This window comes from Macaca mulatta, chromosome 2 (genome assembly GCF_049350105.2).
Source record: "Macaca mulatta isolate MMU2019108-1 chromosome 2, T2T-MMU8v2.0, whole genome shotgun sequence".
Classification (NCBI taxonomy): Eukaryota; Metazoa; Chordata; class Mammalia; order Primates; family Cercopithecidae; genus Macaca; species Macaca mulatta.
Window position 1 is genome coordinate 97,121,399 of NC_133407.1, and position 22,214 is coordinate 97,143,612.

The window sequence follows — 22,214 nt, forward strand, 5'->3', positions numbered from 1 at the left end:
CAGCCTCCAGAGTAACTGGTATTACAGGCACCCACCACCATACCCAGCTAATCTTTGTATTTTTAGTAGAGACAAGGTTCCACCATCTTGGCCAGGCTGGTCTCAAACTCCTGACCTCAGGGTGATCCACCCACTTCGACCTCCCAAAGTGTTGGGATTACAGGCGTGAGCCACCACAACCGGCCCCATCTACTTTCATATTCCATTTTGATAGCGTGCTTAAGTATTTGGGAGGATTTGCTAATCGTGCTTTTTTTCCTATGGGCTATACACAGACTACTAAAACAAGATTCCCCTACTCACTGCACAAAGAACGTTAGTCTCCTGAAGGAGACAGATATGTAAATAAAACCTTATAGTAACAGTAGAATGGTGTGTCATAAAAGGTACATTGAGTGACTAAGATGTGTGGAAAATTATGGAACTATTTGTAACCTATAAATCAGTGAGTTTTGTGGAAGACCTTTGAAGAAAGACTGGAAGGATAAATAGGAGTTTGATAGAAGCAGGAGAAGGACCTTCTAGGCTGAGGAAAACATGAACATGGAAGTGCCTGACTACTAATCAGGGAGTAAAAAAGAATAGGGCAACACCAGAACACGGAGGGTGAGATGAGCCCAAGTCTTTGCTCTGTTGACTTAGTGTCAGATCCTTACTTACATTCTATTTTTCAGAGTTAGGAGTCCTTGGTGGTTTTTATGGAAGGGAATGATCTGTTTGAACTTGTGCTTAAGAGAACCCTAGTGACAGTGTAAAAGAGAATGAGGGAGGCAAGACTGGGATGTCAAAAGTTCAACTAAGAGACTGCTGCAGTAGCATAGACGAGGTGATGAAAAGCTCCACCAGGGTAAAAGTTGTGGTCATATGCAAGCACGGAAGTAATATCAACACAAATTAGCAAGTTATCTGAATGTGTGGGGTGAAGGAGAGGGAAGCACCAAAGATGAAGATTTATAAACTGGTTGACTTAAAGATGATGATTCCATTAACTTGGTTTGTAAACGGAGGAAGGAGCAGATTTGAAATGAGAAAAATAAGTTGGATTTTGCACATATAAAGTTGAAAGTGCTTGCAGGACATCCATGTGGAGATAAATGTCTTAGGTTCATTAGAAAATTCAACCTGTAGACTTTGAATGGAATAAAGATTGGAGATGTGTATTTGAAAATTACGAACAAAGACATAAGAGTTGAAACACGAATCACTGAAATCATTGAGACAATGAAGAGAGACCTGAAATAGTATCTTGGGGGGAATGTCTACATTTAAGAAATAGGCAGAAGAAGAGATAGTATACCAAGAAAGGTGAGTGATAATCTCTCTAGTAACTAATCCTTAGACAGATGATTGGGAATTTTCCATATTTCTATAGCATATTGAAATGCTAAGTATCATGTGCTTTATCTGTCCCACGAACGTAAAACATTTCTGTGGGAAACTCTTATTTCACAGAATAAACTATTTTTTAATCTATAAAACATTAGTATCAGGTTTTATTAATTATTATATACTAGAAAATGAAGGTGATATAAAGAAGAAAATGTTTAACTTTTCACAAAAGCTCTGAGATTATCAGCAACATATCCCTAAATGATATTTACACTTTTTCTAAATCTAGATACCAAAGAGGATCCCTCATTGAAGGATGTTGAAGATACTATGGTGGAGACCATTGCTCTTTGCCAGAGAAATTCACATAATTTGAACCAGCAGCAACGTGAGGTAGGAGAATGACTGTTTAGGTATTTAAAAGCCTGTACTTGGCCAGACATGGTGGCCCACGCCCGTAATCCCAGCACTTTGGGAGGCCGAGACAGATGGATCACCTGAGGTCAGGAGTTCAAGACCAGCCTGACCAACATGGAGAAACCCCATCTCTACTAAAAATACAAAAAATTACCCGGGTGTGGTGGTGCATGCCTGTAATCTCAGCTACTTGGAAGGCTGAGGAGGTAGGAGAATTGCTTAAACCCAGGAGGCGGAGTTTGCGGTGAGCTGAGATTGCACCATTGCACTCCAGCCTGGGCAACAAGAGTGAAACTCCGTCTCAAAAAAAAAAAAAAATAAAGCCTGTACTTGTCTGAAACTAGGAATCAGTTACGTTTCGGCCCTCTCAGCCACCTGGGCTTAATTCAAGTGGATTTTAATCACTTCTTAGTGTTCCCAGGAGTAGGAGACTCCCAAAGTTATTATAAAGAGTGTGTGGCCTCTTTGTTCTCACCAAAAGCTTTATATTCATGGTTTGGATGTGCTGCAATACTTAAGGTGTGTGAATACTAGATGTGCCTGTTCTCTTTGGACTGAGATTTTGTGTATTTCATGTAGTTGTACCAGATAGGTCATATTTTATCATCGTCTCTATTCCCTGTGGTGAAAGTGAGCATGAAGAACTGGAGGAAAGCCCTCAAGGGCTATAGAGAAAGCTGAAGAAAGGTTAAAGAAGGCTGTGGTGTAGTCATTGTCAACCTTGGTTGCACACTACAGTCACCTGGGGAGCTTTGAACAATTCCAGTACTCAAGCTGCACCCCAGATCAATTAAATTAAAGTCTCTGGCAATGAGACCCAGTCACCACCATGTTTTAAAGCTCCCTTCATGATTCCAATGTGCAGCCAGGGTTGGAACCAATGCTATCACAGATCCCAGATGGCACAAAAGAAGAAAACAAAACTGAAGGAGGTATCACTGAGCAGCAGGTGCAGGTGGGAGTTACAGCAGTGAAGCAGAAACTAAGGGGGCGAGATGTGATTTGATAGTTAAATTCTGCAGTAGTTTTAAGAAGTAAAGTTGTATCATGATATGGCTTAACTCCTTGCCTGCCCTTCCACGGCTCAGGTCTCTGACTTGACACTGCCTGGCCTCTCTCTAATGCCTGGGTTTTGAAATGGGGAACAGGTTAATTATATATCTATTTAGCCATACATGTTACAGTAAAAACAATAAATCATGGCATATTTTCTGTTCTTCTGAGATGAGTAAATTTCTCCTTTAAGTTTTTGTCCAGAATTTTTCAAGGTCATAAATTATGAAAAGTCTTTAGAATGTAAATTGTGTATAACAAGCCCATTTACATAAATGTGGTGGTTTTTCTTTATTAAAAGAAACTTTCTGTGAAATGATACATATTTGTGATTTTTAAAAATCATGAAATATGGAAAGTTATGCAGAAAATTGGTTTTTTTTGTTTTTTTTTTAAATATTTTATTATACTTTAAGTTCTAGGGTACATGTGCACAACGTGCAGGTTTGTTACATATGTATACATGTGCCATGTTGCTGTGCTGCACCCATTAACTCGTCATTTACATTAGGTATATCTCCTAATGCTATCACTTCCCCCCCCCACCCCACAACAGACCCCAGTGTGTGATGTTCCCCTTCCTGTGTCCAAGTGTTCTCATTGTTCAATTCCCACCTATGAGTGAGAACATGCAGTGTTTGGTTTTTTGTCCTTGAAATAGTTTGCTGAGAATGATGGTTTCCACCTTCATCCATGTCCCTACAAAGGACATGAACTCATCCTTTTTTGTGGCTGTATAGTATTCCATGGTGTATACGTGCCACATTTTCTTAATCCAGTCTGTCATTGTTGGACATGTGGGTTGGTTCCAAGTCTTTGCTATTGTGAATAGTGCCGCAATAAACATACGTGTGCATGTGTCTTTACAGCAGCATGATTTATAATCCTTGGGGTATATACCCAGTAATAGGATAGCTGGGTCAAATGGTATTTCTAGTTCTAGATCCTTGAGGAATCGCCACACTGTCTTCCACAATGGTTGAACTAGTTTACAGTCCCACCAACAGTGTAAAAGTGTTCCTATTTCTCCACATCCTCTCCAGCACCTGTTGTTTCCTGATTTTTTAATGATAACCATTCTAACTGGTGTGAGATGGTATCTCATTGTGGTTTTGATCTGCATTTCTCTGATGGCCAGTGATGATGAGCATTTTTTCATGTGTCTGTTGGCTGCATAAATGTCTTTTGAGAAATGTCTGTTCATATCCTTTGCCCACTTGTTGATGGGGTTGTTTGTTTTTTTCTTGTAAATTCGTTTGAGTTCTTTGTAGATTCTGGATATTAGCTCTTTGTCAGAATGAGTTTTTTTTTTTAATTAAAATATATTCGTCCCATTACTTAGAAATAACTGTCATCATCATTTGGTGAACATAACTCTAGATATTTTTTGTCTGCCTAGGTTGATATAATTATAGTAAAATTGCATCAAATAATGCTTGCTTTTAAAAATATAGTACTCAAAAAATATGTGTATAGTACTCAGCTTCCCATAGGAAACTTATGTAAAACTAAAGAATGTTCTTAATTGATGCAAAATAATTATACATATTCATGGGGTTAATGTGATATTTTGATACATGCATACAATGTGTAATGATCAAATCAGGTTACTTAGAATATCTGTCACCTCAAACATTTATCATTTCTTTGTGTTGGGAACATTTCGAGTCTTCTAGCAGTTTTGAAATATGCAATACATTATTGTTTACTGTAATCACCCTACTGTTTTGTTGAACATTAGAACTTATTAAAATTCTATCTAATTGTATGCTTGTAGCCATTGACAATCTCTCCTCATCCCCCCACCCATCCTTACCAGTTTCTGGTAACCATTCTGCTCTATTCCTCCATGAGATCAACTTTTTTAGCTCCCCACATATAAGTCAGAACATGCGATATTTGTCTTTCTGTGCATGGCTTATTTCACATAACATTATGACCTCCCCTTCCATCCTTGTTGCTACAAGTGTCAGGATTTCATCCTTTTTTATGGCCAAATACTATTCTTTTTTTTTTTTTTTTTTTTTTTGAGACGGAGTCTCGCTCTGTCACCCAGGCTGGAGTGCAGTGGCGCAATCTCGGCTCACTGCAAGCTCCGCCTCCCGGGTTCACGCCATTCTCCGGCCTCAGCCTCCCGAGTAGCTGGGACTACAGGCGCCCGCCACTGCGCCCGGCTAATTTTTTTTCTATTTTTAGTAGAGACGGGGTTTCACCATGGTCTCGATCTCCTGACCTTGTGATCCGCCCGCCTCGGCCTTCCAAAGTGCTGGGATTACAGGCGTGAGCCACCGCGCCCGGCCCCAAATACTATTCTATTGTGTATATTTACTACATTTTCTTTATCCATGCATCCATTGATTGACACTTAGGTTGATTCCATATTTTGGCTATTGTGAAAAAGTGCTACAGTAAATGGGTGCAAGTGTCCCTTTGATATACTGATTACAATATATTTCCTTTAGATAAATACCCAGTAGTAGGATTGCTGAATTATATTGTAGTTCTGTTTTTAGTTTCTTCAGGAACCCCCATGTTGTTTTCCAAAATGGCTGTACTAATTTACATGTTCACCAACCGTGTATAAGGCTTTCCTTTTCTCCACATCCTCAGCAAGACTCATCTCTGATCTTTTCTATCATTGCTGTTCTAAGAAGTGTGATGTGAATCTCATGGTTACTTCGTTTTACATTTTCTTGATGGTTAGCGATGTTGGAACATATTTTTCATGAACCTGTTGGCCATTTGTATGGCCGCCGTGTTGATCTTCTTTTGAGAAATGTCTATTCATATCCTTTGCCCACTTTTTAATTGGATTATTTAGTTCTTTTTTGCTGTTGAGTTGTTTGAGTTCCTTATATATTCTAAATATTAGTCCCTTGTCAGAAGACTAGTTTGTAAATATTATCTCTCATTGTAAATGTTGTCTCTTCACTCTTTGGATCATTTCCTTGCTGTGCAGAAGTTTTATAGTTTAACATAATGCTACTTGTGTATTTTTTTTGTTTTGTTTTGTTTTCGTTACCTGTGATTTTGAAGTGTTAGCTGTAAAATTTTTGCCTAGACCAATGTCCTGAAGAATTTCCCTTATATTTTCTTCCAGTAGTTTTATGCATGTGGGCTTTACATTTAAGTCTTTAATCTATGCTGAGTTAGTTTTTGTATATTGTGAGAGATAAGAGTCTAGTTTCATTCTTTGCCATATGGATATCCAGTTTACCCAACACCATTTACTGAAGAGGGTGTCTTTTCCCTAATGTATGTTATTGGCTCCTTTGTGAAAAATCAGTCAGCTGTAAATATGTGGATTTATTTCTGCATTCTCTGTTCTATTCCATTGGTCTATGTGTCTGTTTTTATACCAGTACCATGCTGTTTTGGTTATTACAGCTTTGTAATATATTTTGACATCAGGTAGTATGATGCCTACAGATGTATCCTTTTTGTTCAGGATTGCTTTGGCTATTCAGGATCTTTTGTAGTTCCATGAATTTTAAGATTTTTTTTTTCTATTTCTGTGAAAAATGTTATTGGTATTTTGATAGGGATTGCATTGAATCTACACATTGCATTGGGTAGTATTGTCATTTTAACTTTATTCTTCTGATCCATGAGCATGGGATGTCTTTTTATTTGTGTATATTCAGTTTCTTTCATCAGAGTTTTGTAGTTTTCCTTATAGAGGTCTTTCACCTCCTTGGTTAAATGTATTCCTAGGTATTTTGTTTTATTGTTTGTAACTCATGTAAATGAGATTGCTTTCTTGAATTCTTTTTCAGATAGCTTGTTATTGGTATGTAGAAATGCTACTGATTGTTGAATGTTGATTTTTGAATGCAGCAACTTCACTGAATTTGTTTATCAGTTCTAACAGTTTCTTGGTGGAGTCTTTAGGTTTTCATATATATGAGATAATGTCACTTTCAAATAAGGACAGTTTGATTTCCTCTTTTCCAATTTGGATGCCTTTTATTTCTTCCTCTTGCCTTATTGCTCTGGCTAGGATTTCCAATACTATGTTGAATAACAGTGGTAAAAGTGGGCATCATTGTCTCTTTCAAGTTCATAGAAAAAAGGCTTTCAGCTTTTTCCTATTTGGTATGATGTTAGTTGTGGGTTTGTTATATATGGCCTTTATTATGTTAAGGTGTGTTCTTTCTCTGCCTAATTTATTGAGATTTGTATCATAAAGAGATGTTGAATTTTGTCAAATGTTTTTTCTGCACTGATTGAGATGATCATGTGGTTTTTGTTCTTCATTGGGTTGATGTGATGTATCACATTTATTTATTGACATATGTTGAATCATCCTTGTATTTCTAGGATAAATCACACTTAATCATGATTTATTACAGTTGACTCTTGAACAACACAAAGCATGGGGTGCCAACCCCCTTGCAGTTGAAAATTTGCATATATCTTGGTCCTCCTTCCTCCTTCCCCTTCTAGTATTGATCCATATCTATTGTTCCCATCATTACATCCATGTGTTCCCAATGTTTAGCTCCCATTGTAATTATGTGTATATGTTTATAATTATTATACATTTCCATTTTTATGATATGTATGATACCATGCCAATAAGGAAATTCCCATGGACTCATACTGGCTTCCTACTGTCGCCTTCGCATACCTACTAATTTTAATTAATCACAGTGTTTTACCTAATTAAGGGTTATAACACATTCTTTTCTCTATAATTTCCATAGTTGTGTAACCTTTATTTAGGTAGATCATACTAGTCTTTTTGTTGTGACTTTTTTATTCCTAAATTTTTATTTTTATTCATCTTTTGATTGGCAGCCTGTATTTGGACTTTTTTTGTTGTTTTTCATTTAACTTGCTCTTTTTTCCCCCCAACTTTTATTTTAGAATCAGAGAGTACATGACTTTTTGTTGTGTCTCTGCCAGGTTTTGATATCAGAATGGTACTGGCCTTTGTTACCTAGATATATTGCATGGTATTGAGGTTTAGAGTATGAATGAATAATCTGTCTCCAAGGTGGTAAGCATAGTACCCAATGTGTAGTTTTTATTCAACTCTTATCCCCCTTCTTCCTTCTTATATTCCCCAGTGTCTATTGTTCTCATTTTTATGACCATATGCCCAATGTTTAGCTCCCACTTATAAATGAAAACACATGGTATTTGGTTTTCAGTTTCTGCCATTAGTTTGCTTAGGATAATGGCCTCCATCTCCATTTATGTTGCTGCAAAGGACGTGATTTCATTCTTTTTATGGCTGCATAGTATTCCACGGTGTATATGTAACACCTTTTCTTTTTTTAAAATTTATGTTCTAGGGTACATGTGCACAACGTGCAGGTTTGTAACATATGTATACATGTGCCATGTTGCTGTGCTGCACCCATTAACTTGTCATTTACATTGGGTATATCTCCTAATGCTATCCCTCCCCACGGCCCCCACCCCACAACAGGTCCCGGTGTGTGATGTTCCCCTTCCTGTGTACAAGTGTTCTCATTGTTCATTTCCCCCTATGAGTGAGAACATGCAGTGTTTGGTTTTCTGTTCTTGCGATAGTTTGCTGAGAATGATGGTTTCCAGCTGCATCCACGCCCCTACAAAGGACACGAACTCATCCTTTTTTGTGGCTGTATAGTATTCCATGGTGTATATGTGCCACATTTTCTTAATCCAGTCTGTCACTGATGGACATTTGGGTTGATTCCAACTCTTTGCTATTGTGAATAGTGCTGCAATAAACATATGTGTGCATGTGTCTTTATAGCAGCATGATTTATAATCCTTTGGGTATATACAATCCTTTGGGTATATACCCAGTAATGGGATAGCTGGGTCAAATGGTATATCTAGTTCTAGATCCTTGAGGAATCACCACACTGTCTTCCACAATGGTTGAACTAGTTTACAGTCCCACCAACAGTGTAAAAGTGTTCGTATTTCTCCACATCCTCTCCAGCATCTGTTGTTTCCTGACTTTTTAATGATTGCCATTCTAACTGGTGTGAGATGGTATCTCATTGTGGTTTTGATCTGCATTTCTCTGATGGCTAGTGATGATGAGCATTTTTTTATGTGTCTGTTGGCTGCATAAATGTCTTCTTTTGAGAAGTGTCTGTTCATATCCTTTGCCCACTTTTTGATGGGGTTATTTTTTTCTTGTAAATTCGTTTGAGTTCTTTTTAGATTCTGGATATTAGCCCTTTATCAGATGAGTAGATTGCAAAAATTTTATCCCATTCTGTAGGTTGCCTATTCACTCTGATGGTAGTCTGTTTTGCTGTGCAGAAGCTCTTTAGTTTAATTAGATCCCATTTGTCAATTTTGGCTTTTGTTGCCATTGCTTTTGGTGTTTTAGACATGAAGTGTGTCCTGTTTTACCCATGCATGTGTCCTGAATGGTGTTGCCTAGGTTTTCTTCTAGGGTTTTTATGGTTTTAGGTCTAACATTTAAGTCTTTAATCCATCTTGAGTTAATTTTTGTATAAAGTGTAAGGAAGGGATCCAGTTTCAGCTTTCTACTTATGGCTAGCCAGTTTTCCCAGCACCATTTATTAAATAGGGAATCCTTTCCCCATTTCTTGTTTTTTTCAGGTTTGTCGAAGATCAGATGGTTGTAGATGTGTGGTATTATTTCTGAGGGCTCCGTTCTGTTGCATGCTGTTTTGGTTACTGTAGCCTTGTAGCATAGTTTGAAGTCAGGTAGTGTAATGCCTCCAGCTTTGTTCTTTTTGCTTAGGATTGTCTTGGCAATGCAGGCTCTTTTTTGGTTTCATATGAACTTTAAAGTAGTTTTTTCCAATTCTGTGAAGAAAGTCATTGGTAGCTTGATGGGGATGGCATTGAATCTATAAATTATCTTAGGCAGTATGGCCATTTTCACGATATTGATTCTTCCTATCCATGAGCATGGAATGTTCTTCCATTTGTTTGTGTCCTGTTTTATTTCATTGAGCAGTGGTTTGTAGTTCTCCTTGAAGAGGTCCTTCACATCCCTTGTAAGTTGGATTCCTAGGCATTCTGTTCTCTTTGAAGCAATTGTGAATGGGAGTTCATTCATGATTTGGCTCTCTGTTTGTCTGTTATTGGTGTATAGGAATGCTTGTGATTTTTGCACATTGATTTTGTATCCTGAGACTTTGCTGAAGTTGCTTATCAGCTTAAGGAGACTTTGGGCTGAGACGATGGGGTTTTCTAAATATACAATCATGTCATCTGCAAACAGGGACAATTTGACTTCTTCTTTTCCTAATTGAATACCCTTTATTTCTTTCTCTTGCCTGATTGCCCTGGCCAGACGTCCAACACTATGTTGAACAGGAGTGGTGAGAGAGGGCATCCCTGTCTTGTGCCAGTTTTCAAGGAGAATGCTTCCAGTTTTTGCCCATTCAGTATGATATTGGCTGTGGGTTTGTCATAAATAGCTCTTATTATTTTGAGATACGTTCCATCAATACCGAATTTATTGAGAGTTTTTAGCATGAAGGGCTGTTGAATTTTGTCAAAGGCCTTTTCTGCATCTATTGAGATAATCATGTGGGTTTTTGTCTTTGGTTCTGTTTATATGCTGGATTACATTTATTGATTTGTGTATGTTGGACCAGCCTTGCATCCTAGGGATGAAGCCCACTTGATCGTGGTGGATAAGCTTTTTTATTTTTTATTTTTTTGAGACGGAGTCTCACTCTGTCGCCCAGGCTGGAGTGCAGTGGCCGGATCTCAGCTCACTGCAAGCTGTGCCTCCCGGTTTAGTCCATTCTCCTGCCTCAGCCTCCCAAGTAACTGGGACTACAGGTGCCTGCCACCTCGCCCAGCTAGTTTTTTTGTGTTCTTTTTTTAAGTAGAGACGGAGTTTCACTGTGTTAGCCAGGATGGTCTTGATCTCCTGATGTCGTGATCTGCCTGTCTCGGCCTCCCAAAGTGCTGGGATTACAGGCTTGAGCCACCACGCCCGGCCTGGATAAGCTTTTTGATGTGCTGCTGGATTCGATTTGCCAGTGTTTTATTGAGGATTTTTGCATCGATGTTCATCAGGGATATTGGTCTAAAATTCTCTTTTTTTGTTGTATCTCTGTCAGGCTTTGGTATCAGGATGATGTTGGCCTCGTAAAATGAGTTAGGGAGGATTCCCTCTTTTTCTTTTGATTGGAATAGTTTCAGAAGGAATGGTACCAGCTCCTCCTTGTACCTCTGGTAGAATTCGGCTGTGAATCTGTCTGGTTCTGGACTTTTTTTGGTTGGTAGGCTATTAATTATTGCCTCAATTTCAGAGCCTGTTATTGGTCTATTCAGGGATTCAACTCCTTCCTGGTTTAGTCTTGGGAGAGTGTAACTGTCCAGGAATTTATTCATTTCTTCTAGGTTTTCTAGTTTATTTGCGTAGAAGTGTTTATAGTATTGTCTGATGTTAGTTTGTATTTCTGTGGGGTCAGTGGTAATATCCCCTTTATCATTTTTTATTGTGTCTATTTGATTCTTCTCTCTTTTCTTCTTTATGAATCTTGCTAGCAGTCTATCAATTTGGTTGATCTTTTCAAAAAAACCAGCTCCTGGATTCATTGATTTTTTTGAAGGGTTTTTTGTGTCTTTATCTCCTTCAGTTCTGTTCTGATCTTAGTTATTTCTTGCCTTCTGCTAGCTTTTGAATGTGTTTGCTCTTGCTTCTCTAGTTCTTTTAATTGTGATGTTAGGATGTCAATTTCAGATCTTTCCTGCTTTCTCTTGTGGGCATTTAGTGCTATAAATTTCCCTCTACACACTGCTTTAAATGTGTCCCAGAGATTCTGATACGTTGTATCTTTGTTCTGATTGGTTTCAAAGAACATCTTTATTTCTGCCTTCATTTCATTATGTACCCAGTAGTCATTCAGGAGCAGGTTGTTCAGTTTCCGTGTTGAGTGGTTTTGAGCGACTTTCTTAATCCTGTGTTCTAGTTTGATTGCACTGTGGTCTGAGAGACAGTTTGTTATAATTTCTGTTCTTGTACATTTGCTAGGAGTGCTTTACTTCCAACTATGTGGTCAATTTTGGAATAAGTGAGATGTGGTGCAGAGAAGAATGTATATTCTGTTGATTTGGGGTGGAGAGTTCTGTAGATGTCTATTAGGTCCACTTGGTGCAAAGTTGAGTTCAATTCCTGTATATCCTTGTTAACTTTCTGTTTCGTCCGTCTGTCTAATGTTGACAGTGGGGTGTTAAAGTCTGCCATTATTATTGTATGGGAGTCTAAGTCTCTTTGTAAGTCTCTAAGGACTTGCTTTATGAATCTGGGTGCTCCTGTATTGGGTGCATATATATTCAGGATAGTTAGCTCTTCTTGTTGAATTGATCCGTTTACCATTATGTAATGGCCTTCTTTGTCTCTTTTGATCTTTGCTGGTTTAAAGTCTGTTTTATCAGAGACTAGGATTGCAAACCCTGTCTTTTTTTGTTTTCCATTTGCTTGGTAGATCCTCCTCCATCCTTTATTTTGAGCCTATGTGTGTCTCTGCACGTGAGATGGGTCTCCTGAATACAGCAAACTGATGGGTCTTGACTCTTTATCCAATTTGCCAGTCTGCGTCTTTTAATTGGAGCATTTAGCCCATTTACATTTAAGGTTAATATTGTTATGTGTGAATTTGATCCTGTCATTATGATGTTAGCTGGTTATTTTGCTTGTTAGTTGATGCAGTTTCTTCATAGCATCGATGGTCTTTACAGTTTGGCATGTTTTTGCAATGGCTGATACTGGTTGTTCCTTTCCATGTTCAGTGCTTCCTTCAGGAGCTCTTGTAGGGCTGGCTTGGTGGTGACAAAATCTCTCAACATTTGCTTGTCTGTAAAGGATTTTATTTCTCCTTCACTTATGAAACTTAGTTTGGCTGGATATGAAATTCTGGGTTGAAAATTCTTTTCTTTAAGAATGTTGAATATTGGCCCCCACTCTCTTCTGGCTTGTAGAGTTTCTCCCGAGAAATCTGCTGTTAGTCTGATGGGCTTCCCTTTGTGGGTAACCCGACCTTTCTCTCTGGCTGCCCTTAACATTTTTCCTTCATTTCAACTTTGGTGAATGTGACAATTATGTGTCTTGGAGTTGCTCTTCTTGAGGAGTATCTTTGTGGCATTCTCTGTATTTCCTGAATTTGAATGTTGGCCTACCTTGCTAGGTTGGGGAAGTTCTCTCCTGGATAATATCCTGCAGAGTGTTTTCCAGCTTGGTTCCATTCTGCCTGTCACTTTCAGGTACACCAATCAGACATAGATTTGGTCTTTTCACATAGTCCCATATTTCTTGGAGGCTTTGTTCTTTTTTTTTTTTTTTTTTTTTTTACTCTTTTTTCTCTAAACTTCTCTTCTCCATTTCTTTCATTTGATCTTCAATCACTGATACCCTTTCTTCCAGTTGATCGAGTTGGTTACTGAAGCTTGTGCATTTGTCACGTAGTTCTCATGTCATGGTTTTCAACTCTATCAGTTCATTTTAGGACTTCTCTACATTGGTTATTCTAGTTAGCTGTTTGTCAAATCTTTTTTCAAGGTTTTTAGCTTCTTTGAGATGGGTTCAAACTTCCTCCTTTAGCTCGGAGAAGTCTGATCGTCTGAAGCCTTCTTCTCTCAACTCATCAAAGTCATTCTCTGTCCAGCTTTGTTCCATTGCTGACGAGGAGCTGCGTTCCTTTGGAGGAGGAGAGGTGCTCTAATTTTTAGAATTTTCAGCTTTTCTGCACTACTTTTTCCCCATCTTTGTGGTTTTATCTGCCTTTGGTCTTTGATGATGGTGATGTACAGATGGGGTTTTAGTGTGGATGTCCTTTCTGTTTGTTAGTTTTCCTTCTAATAGTCAGGACCCTCAGCTGCAGGTCTGTTGGAGTTTGGTGGAGGTCCACTCCAGACCCTGTTTGCCTGGGTATCAGCAGCAGAGGCTGCAAAAGAGTGAATATTGCTGAACAGCAATTGTTGCTGCCTGATTGTTCCTCTGGAAGCTTCGTCTCAGAGGGGTACCCAGCCATGTGAGGTGTAAAGTGTCAGTCTGCCCCTAGGTGGGGGGTGTCTCCCAATTAGGCTACTCGGGGGTCAGGGACCCACTTGAGCAGGCAGTCTGTCCGTTCTCAGATCTCAAACTCCGTGCTGGGAGAATAACTACGCTCTTCAAAGCTGTCAGACAGGGACATTTAAATCTGCAGTGGTTTCTGCTTCCTTTTGTTTGGGTATGCCCTGTCCCCCAGAGGTAGAGTCTACAGAGGCAGGCAGGCCTCCTTGAGGTATGATGGGCTCCATCCAGTTCGAGCTTCCCAGTGCTTTGTTTACCTACTCAAGCCTCAGCAATGGTGGGCACCCCTCCCCCGGCCTCACTGCCGCCTTGCAGTTCGATCTCAGACTGCTGTGCTAGCAATGAGGGAGGCTCCATGGGCGTGGGACCCTCTGAGCCAGGCAAGGGATACAGTCTCCTGGTGTGCCATTTGCTAAGACCCTTGGTAAAGCACAGTATTAAGGTGGGAGTGACCTGATTTTCCAGGTGTTGTGTGTCGGTTTCCCTTGGCCAGGAAAGAGAATTCCCTTCCCCCTTGCGCTTCCCAGGTGAGGCAATGCCTTGCCCTGCTTCGGCTCTCACTCGGTGGACTGCACCCACTGTCCTGCACCCACTGTCCGACAAGCCCCAGTGAGATGAACCCAGTACCCCAGTTGGAAATGCAGAAATCACCTGTCTTCTGTGTCAGTCACACTGGGAGCTGGAGGCTGGAGCTGTTCCTATTCGGCTATCTTGGAACTGCCATCCAACACATTTTCTTTATCCAGTCCACTGTTGATGGGCACCTGGTTGAGTCCATGTCTTTGCTATTGTGAATAATGCTGCAGTCGACATACAGGTACATGTATCTTTTTGATAGAATGATTTCTTTTCCTTTGGGTATATTACAAATGGTGGAATTGCTGGGTCAAATGGTAGTTCAACTCTCAGTTCTTTTGAGAAGTCTCCAAACTGCTTTCCACAGTAGTTGAACTAATTTACATTCCTACCAATAGTATACGTAAGTGTTCCCTTTTCTCTGCAGCGTTGCGAATGTCCGCTATTTTTTGACTTTTTAACAAAAGCCATTCTCACTGGTGTGAGATGGTGTCTTATTGATTTGCATTTCTCTGATGATTAGTGATGCGTTGCATTTTGTGTTTATTGGCCATTTGCATGTCTTTTTTTAAGAAGTGTCTGTTAATGTCCTTTACCCACTTTGTAATGGAGTTGTTTTTTGCTTGTTGATATAAGTTCATTATAGATTCTAGATACTAGACATTTGTCAGATGCATAGTTTGTGAATATTTCCTCTCATTCTCTAGGTTGTATGTTTAGTCCATTGATAGTTTCTCTTGCTGTGCAGAAGCTCTTTAGTTTAATTAGGTCTCGTTTTTCAATTGTTGTTTTTGTTGCAGTTTCTTTTGAGGACTTAGCTATAAATTCTTTACCAAGGCTGATATTGAGAAGAATATTTCCTAGGTTTTCTTCTAATAGTTTTATACTCTGAGGTCTTACATTCAAGTCTAATCCATCTTAAGTTGATTTTTATATATAGTGATACTTAGTTCCCCAGTTCCATTCTTCTGCGTATGGATAGCCAACTATCCTAGCACCCTTTATTGAATAGGGAGTCTTTTTCTCATTGCTTTATCTTTTTTTTTGGTCAACTTTTTCAAAGCTCAGATGCTTGTGGGTGTGGGTCAGCTTTTGAAAATGTTGCTGGATTTGGTTTGCTAGTATTTTGTTGAGGACCTTTGCATGTATGTTCATCAGGAGTATTAGCCTGATGTTTTCTTTCCTCTTTTTTTTTTTTTTATATTGTGTCTCTGCCAGGTTTTGGTATCAAAATGATGCTGGCCTCATAGAATAAATTAGGGAGGAGTCTCTCATCCTTACTTTTTTTGAAATAATTTCAGTAGAATTGGTGCCAGGTTTTTTTTTTTTATATGTCTGGTAGAATTTGGCTGTGAATCCATCTGGTCCTGGCCTTTTTCTTGTTGGTAGGCTTTTTATTACTGCTTCAATTTCAGAACTTGTTATATTGATTTGTTCAGGGTTTCAATTTCTTTCTGGTTCCATCTTGGAAGGTTGTATGTTTCCAGGAATTTATCCATTTCTTCTAGGTTTTCTAGTTTGTGTGTATAAAGGTGTTTATAATAGGCTCTGAGGGTTTTCTTTTTTTTTAATATTTCTGGGGGTCAATGTTATGTCCCATTGTCATTTCTGACTGCGTTTATTTGGATCTTCTCTCCTTTTCCTTCCTTCCATCCATCCTTCTGTCCGTCCATCCATCCTCCCTCCCTCCTTCTCTTCTTCCCTCTTTCCTTCCTTCTTTTCTTTTCTTTCTTTTTTTCTTTTTTTTTTTTTTTTTTTTTTGGGCAGGGTCTTGCTCTGTCACCCAGGCTGGAGAGCAGTGATATGATCTGCTTCCCAGGCTCAAGCAGTCCTCCCACCTCAGTTTCCCAAATAGAGTAGCTGGGTACTACAGGCACATACCACCACACCCTGCTAACTTTTGTGTTTTTGTAGAAACACGGTCTCCCAATGTTGCCCAGGCTTGTTTTGAACTCCTGGACTCAAGCAGTCTCCCCACCTCAGCCTCCCAAAGCTGGGATTACAGTTGTGAGCCATCGCACCCGGCCTCTCTTTTTCCTACTAGCAATCTTATTTATTCTTTCAAAGAATCATCTTTTGGTTTCATTAGTCTTTTATATGCTTTTTCTTGTCTCAATTGTATTCAGTTCAACTCTGATTTTGGTTGTTTCTTCTGCTGGCTTTGGGGTTGATTGGCTCTTGTTTTTCTAGTTCCTCTTGGTGTGATGTTAGGTTGTTAATTTGAGATCTTTCTAACTTTTCAATGTGGGCATTTAGCACTATAAACTTTCCTCTTAACACTGCTTTATCTGTGTCCCAGAGATTCTGGTATGTTGTATTTTTGTTTTCATTGGTTTCAAAGAATTTCTTGATTTCTGCATTAATTTCGTTGTTTTTACCCAAAAGTCATCCAGTTGTTTAATTTTCATTTAATTGCATGGTTTTGAGAGATCTTCTTAGTACTGATTTCTGTTTTTTTTTTTATATTGTGGTCAGAGAGTGTGGTTGGTATGATTTTCATTTTTTTGAATTTGTTGAGTATTGTTTTATAGCCAATCATGTGGTTGATTTTAGAGTGTGTGCCAGGTAGAGTTGGGAAGAATGCATATTCTGTTATTATTGGGTGGAATGTTCTGCAGACGTCACTTAGATCCATTTGGTCAGGTATCACATTCAGGTCCTGAGTATCTTTGCTAGTTGTCTGCCTTGATGATCTGTCTGATACTATTAGTGGAGTATTGAAGTCTCCCACTATTATTGTGTGGTTATCTAAGTCTCTTCATAGGTTTCTAAGAACTTGTATTATATATCTGGTGCTCCATTGTTGGGTGCATATATATTAGGATACTTAAGTCTTCTTGTTGAATCGAGCCCTTTATCCTTATTTAATGCCTTTATTTGTCTTTTTTGTTCTTTGTTGTTTTAAAGTCTCTTTTGTCTGAAATTAGAATAGCAACCCCTGCTTTTTTTTTGTTTGTTTGTTTGCTTGGTAGATTTTTCTCCATCCATTTTCTTTGAGTCTATGAGTGTCATTGCATGTAAAATGGATCTCTTGGAAGACAGCATACCATTGAATCTTGCTGCTTTATCCAGCTTACCACTCTGTGCCTTTTAAGGGCAGCATTTAGCCTGTTTATGTTCAAGAATAATGTTGTTATGTGCAGATTTGATCCTGTCATCATGTTGTTAGTTGGTTGTTGTGCAGACTTCATTGTAGTTGCTTTATGGTGTCAGTGGTCTATGTGCTTAAGTGTGTTTTTTGTGGTGGCCAGTAATAGTCTTTTGTTTCCATGTTTAGCTTCAGGACCTCTTGTAAGACATGTCTGGTGGTAACGAATTTCCTTAGCATTCATTGTCTGAAAATGATTTTATTTCTCCTTTGCTTATGAAGTTTAGTTTGTTTGGATATGAAATTTTGGGTTGGAATTTTTTTCTGTAAGAATGCTGAGTATAAGCCCCCAGTCTCTTCTGGTTTGTATGGTTTCTGCAGAAAAGTCTACTGTTTGCCTGATGGGATTCCCTCTGTAGGTGACCTGCCCCTTCTCTCTAGCGGCCTTTAATTTTTTTTTTCATGTTAACCTTGGAGAATCTGATGACCATGTGTCTTGGTAATGGTTGTCTTGTATAATATCTCACAAAGGTTCTCTGCATTTCCTGAGTTTAAATGTCAGCCTCTCAAGGTCAAGAACCTAGCGAGGTTAGGGAAATTTTTGTGGACAGTATCCTCAAATATGTTTTCCAGGTTGCTTGTCCTCTCTCCCTCTCTTTCAGGAATGCCAAAGGTTTGCTACCTTTACATAATCTCATATTTCCTGGAGGTTTTGTTCATTTTTTTTCTTTTTTTCTTTGCTTTTGTCATTATTTTTTGTTTGAAGAACTCGTCTTCATTTTTTATTTGAAGAACCAGTCTTCAAGCTCTGAGATTCTTTCTTCAGCTTGATCTACTCTGCTGTTAATTGTCCCACTTGTATTATATGATTCTTGTAGTGAGTTTTTCAGCTCTAACAGATCAGTTTGGTTCTTTCTTAAAATGGCTATTTCCTCTTTCAGCTCGTATCATTTTATTAGATTCCTAAGATTCCTTGGATTTGAATTCAACTTTCTCCACATCTCAAACATCTTCATTCCTATCCAAATTCTGAATTCTGTATCTGTCATTTCAGCCATTTCAGCATGGTTAAGATCCATTGCTGGGGAATTAGTGGGGTTGTTTGCTATTAAGAAGAAACTCTGGCTTTTTGAGTTTCCAGAGTTCGTTCTTATCTGTATAAGCTGGTGTACCTTTAATATTTGAAGTTGCTGTACTTTGGATGGCATTTTTTGCTTTTGTATTCTTTGATGCCTTTGAAGGTTTGACTGTAGTATAATGTGGGGTCAGTCAACTGTCTTCATTTCTGGAAGATTTCAGGGGGCCAAGGCTCAGCTCAACACTACTGGGCAGCTTGTTCTAACCCTTAGCGGCTGAGACCAGACCTATGGCTTTGTGCTCTGGCCCCTCGAACTTATGTACTTGCTGCATTGGAGGAGCTAAAATGTTTCTGGTCAGCTGGTAACAATGCTCCAGTGGGGGATGCCAGCTAAAGCACTTTGTTGAGGCAGTGGCTGTGGAGTCCATCCTTGTGTGTGTGTGTGCCAGCAGCAACAGTGGCATGACAGGTGCACATGCTTGTGCCAGGATGGACAGCAGTGGTTTGGGGTGCACTGCACACCAGCAGGGGTGGGTGGCAGAATCTTCATGGGGGCAGGGCAGCAGTGGGTTCATTTTTTTTTTTTTTTTTGAAACTGAGTCCCGCTCTTCTTGCCCAGGCTGGAGTGCAATGGCACAATCTTGGCTCACTGCAACCTCCGCCTCCTGGTTACAAGTGATTCTCCTACCTCGGCCTCCCAAGTAGCTGGGATTACAGGCACCTGCCACCATGCCCGGCTAATTTTTTTGTATTTTTAGTAGAGATGGGGTTTCACCATGTTGCCCAGGCTGGTCTTGAGTTCCTGACCTCAGGTGATCTGCCTGCCTCGGCTTCCCAAAGTGCTGGGATTACAGGCTTGAGCCACCATGCCTGGCCATTCATTTTTATAATGAATATTTTTCCTAAGGCTTAGGAAGAACACAGAATTTAGAGTCAGGTAATTGACTGGCTGTGTGGTCTTTGAAAAATTGCTTAACTTCAGTGAGCCTCAATTTCATATCTCTGGTGAATATAATACCTACTGTATAAGGTTATTATGACATTGAAATGCAAAAATGTAAATGTAAAGCATTTAGTAGTGATTAATGTAATATGACTAAATGATAGATTTTTTTTTAAATCTCTTAACATGGTTGATCATGTTAACTGATACAGTTTTAACTTCTATTTTCTGGTCCGTGATGACTTGGGAAATTTAAGATAATGCTTGATGTGGAAAAAACTTTGGATAACCTTTACTCATTTTTCTTGCTTGACATAGCTAAAGAAAATTGAGTGGGGGACAGCTGGCGGGTGTGTTTTTTTCTTTATGCAGCAATAGGATTGTTTTAAACTTTGTCAGTGATAAATTTTTAATAGAGTAGATAAGAATCTAGCAGGAGGCTCTTTCCTGGCTTCTTTGAACTTGCCCTCCCCTGAGGCAAGTCAGATTGCAGTTCCAAGGCCTAGACTTACTTAACTTTGGCCTCCTTATGTTTCCCAAGGCTTCATGATAAAGATGCCTGTTCTAGCTGTGGTTTCTGCTTTGTATTGTCTCTCTTTTTTTTGCCCCAAATATTTCCATTTTTATTTTTCTTATTTTTACAAACAAATGGTATGTGAGAAGTACGTTTCAACCTGTAAAACAGTATGATGATGTTATTCTTTTGTTTTTCATTGTTTTCTTTGACCAATGAAAAAATGAAATCTGTTTTTCTTTGATTTTCTCTGACATTATAGGCACTTTGGTTTCCATTATTGGAGGCAATGATGGCTCCTCAGAAGCTGTCCAGTTCAGCCATTCCTCATCTACACTCTGAAGGTAAGTTCTTCAGAATTCAAATGACTGAGTCCACCTATATCATCAATCCAATATTTGTCTGCAGAAACTATCAGGATAGTATCTTTTTCCAATAGCATATTCTTACGATTTTCCTTAATGAAACCATACAGTATGGTTGATCTCATCTTTTATATTTCTTTCTGTTGTTCCACTCCTATAATTTATCTTAAATAATGGTAGTCTTTATAACTTGTCAACAGTTAATTTTAAAATCTCAAATAGGCCTTGGTTAGCTAAGTTTCTAAGAAGCTGTATAAATCCACTGTTTTCCACAGACTTACAGGAAAAACTGAAAACTCTTATTTTAAACTAACCTTAATATTAATATTTTGTTATAACAGCTCTGAAATCTTTGACCATGCAAGTTTTAAATAGCATGGCAGCATTTATTGCACTTCCATCAATCTTGCAAAGAATTTTACAGGTGAGTTAAAAGGGGTGAATATTAAATATTGATTGATTACAACTAACATTTTAGTGATAATAGTCAATTGGGCTAATGTGTAAAGGGATCTCAAGCATAATGCAGCTAATTTTTGGCAATAGCTAAATATGTAAATATCTAACTTCTGACCCTCATTCTTGAATCTTTTCTGTCATTTTATTGGTGTGACTTTGCCTGACATAAGCTGGTGACCTTCAGTTAGGGCGTGCAGCCTTCAGATATTCCCTGTTGCCTTGGGATATAGATATACAAGTTTCCTATTGGTTTGATAACTGGGAGGCAGTTATCATTTCTTTCCAGCTGATTATAATTTTTAGATTCCAAAAAGAATCTTAAAATTAATACAGGGATTTCCTAAGCATTGGTTGTTATTTAGGCTTTCTAACTCATCCTAAAATAATTTTTGTCTTGAATACTCATCCTTGACTCTAAATTCTAGCTGGCTTTGTGTCCAAAGCTTTTGTAGGAAGCATCATTTCAGTTTGTTTCTTTCAGCAAAAAAGCCTGAACCTTCTCAGCTTCATCAAAAGAGAACACTCAGAATACTCCAAGATACATTTTTAGAAAAAAACCTGTGAGCATTCTTGGGGAAACAATAGGAACCATACTCAGAATCCATTTTGTCTTTCCTCACTTTATTCAGTATAGGCATACATGTGCATGCACCCTGCCCCCCACACACACACACACAAAACAAACCATAATATGATGCCATTAGTCCTTATAATTTTCAAATGATTTTTATTCAATCAAGAGTGTTCCTATCAGTTCTCTTTTAAGACTCACCAAGCTCTCCTTCCCATCTGATATTAAGCTTCTGGGGCTTTTCTGATAAAGAAGACTACATCCTGTAGTCTTTGTCATCACATGGTATACTATCATTTAGAATGCTTTTTTTTTTTTTTTTTGAGACAGTTTCACTCTTGTTGCCCAGGCTGGAGTGCAATGGTGTGATCTTGGCTCACTGCAACCTCCGCCTCCCAGATTCAAGCGATTCTCCTGCCTCAGCCTCCCGAGTAGCTGGGATTAGAGGCATGTACCACCATGCCTGGCTAATTTTGTATTTTTAGTAGAGACAGGATTTCTCCATGTTGGTCAGGCTTGTCTCGATCTCCTGACCTCAGGTGATCTGCCTGCCTCGGCCTCCCAAAGTGCTCGGATTACAGGCGGCAGCCACTGTGCCCAGCCAGAATACATTTTTACATGTATTATTTAATTTGATCTTAACAGTTATCATGTGTTGAATAATTCTTTGATATAGACTGCTTCACATATCCATTTTAAAGCACATTACTTATGAGGTTTCTAATCATATATAAAGTAATGTATCCAAAGGGCAGGAATACTTTTCCAAATAAGTTAGAAGAAATGAAATCGTAAAGCCAAATGGGT

At 38.8% G+C, this 22,214-nt stretch overlaps 1 protein-coding gene across 42 annotated transcripts in view; it reads left to right on the forward strand.

Annotated features, from left to right (window-relative positions):
* VPS8 (VPS8 subunit of CORVET complex) overlaps positions 1–22,214 on the forward strand; it is a 388,385-nt gene that overhangs the window by 298,452 nt on the left and 67,719 nt on the right. For all 42 annotated transcript variants that reach the window (XR_013413738.1, XR_013413737.1, XR_013413739.1 and 39 more), the window contains 3 exons: positions 1,619–1,722; positions 20,275–20,356; positions 20,719–20,801. Coding sequence is in view for 38 of the 42 variants with exons in the window: in XM_077991934.1 (XP_077848060.1) it covers positions 1,619–1,722; positions 20,275–20,356; positions 20,719–20,801 (269 nt within the window). In the remaining 4 variants the exon portion in view is untranslated. The remainder of the gene's footprint in view (positions 1–1,618; positions 1,723–20,274; positions 20,357–20,718; positions 20,802–22,214) is intronic.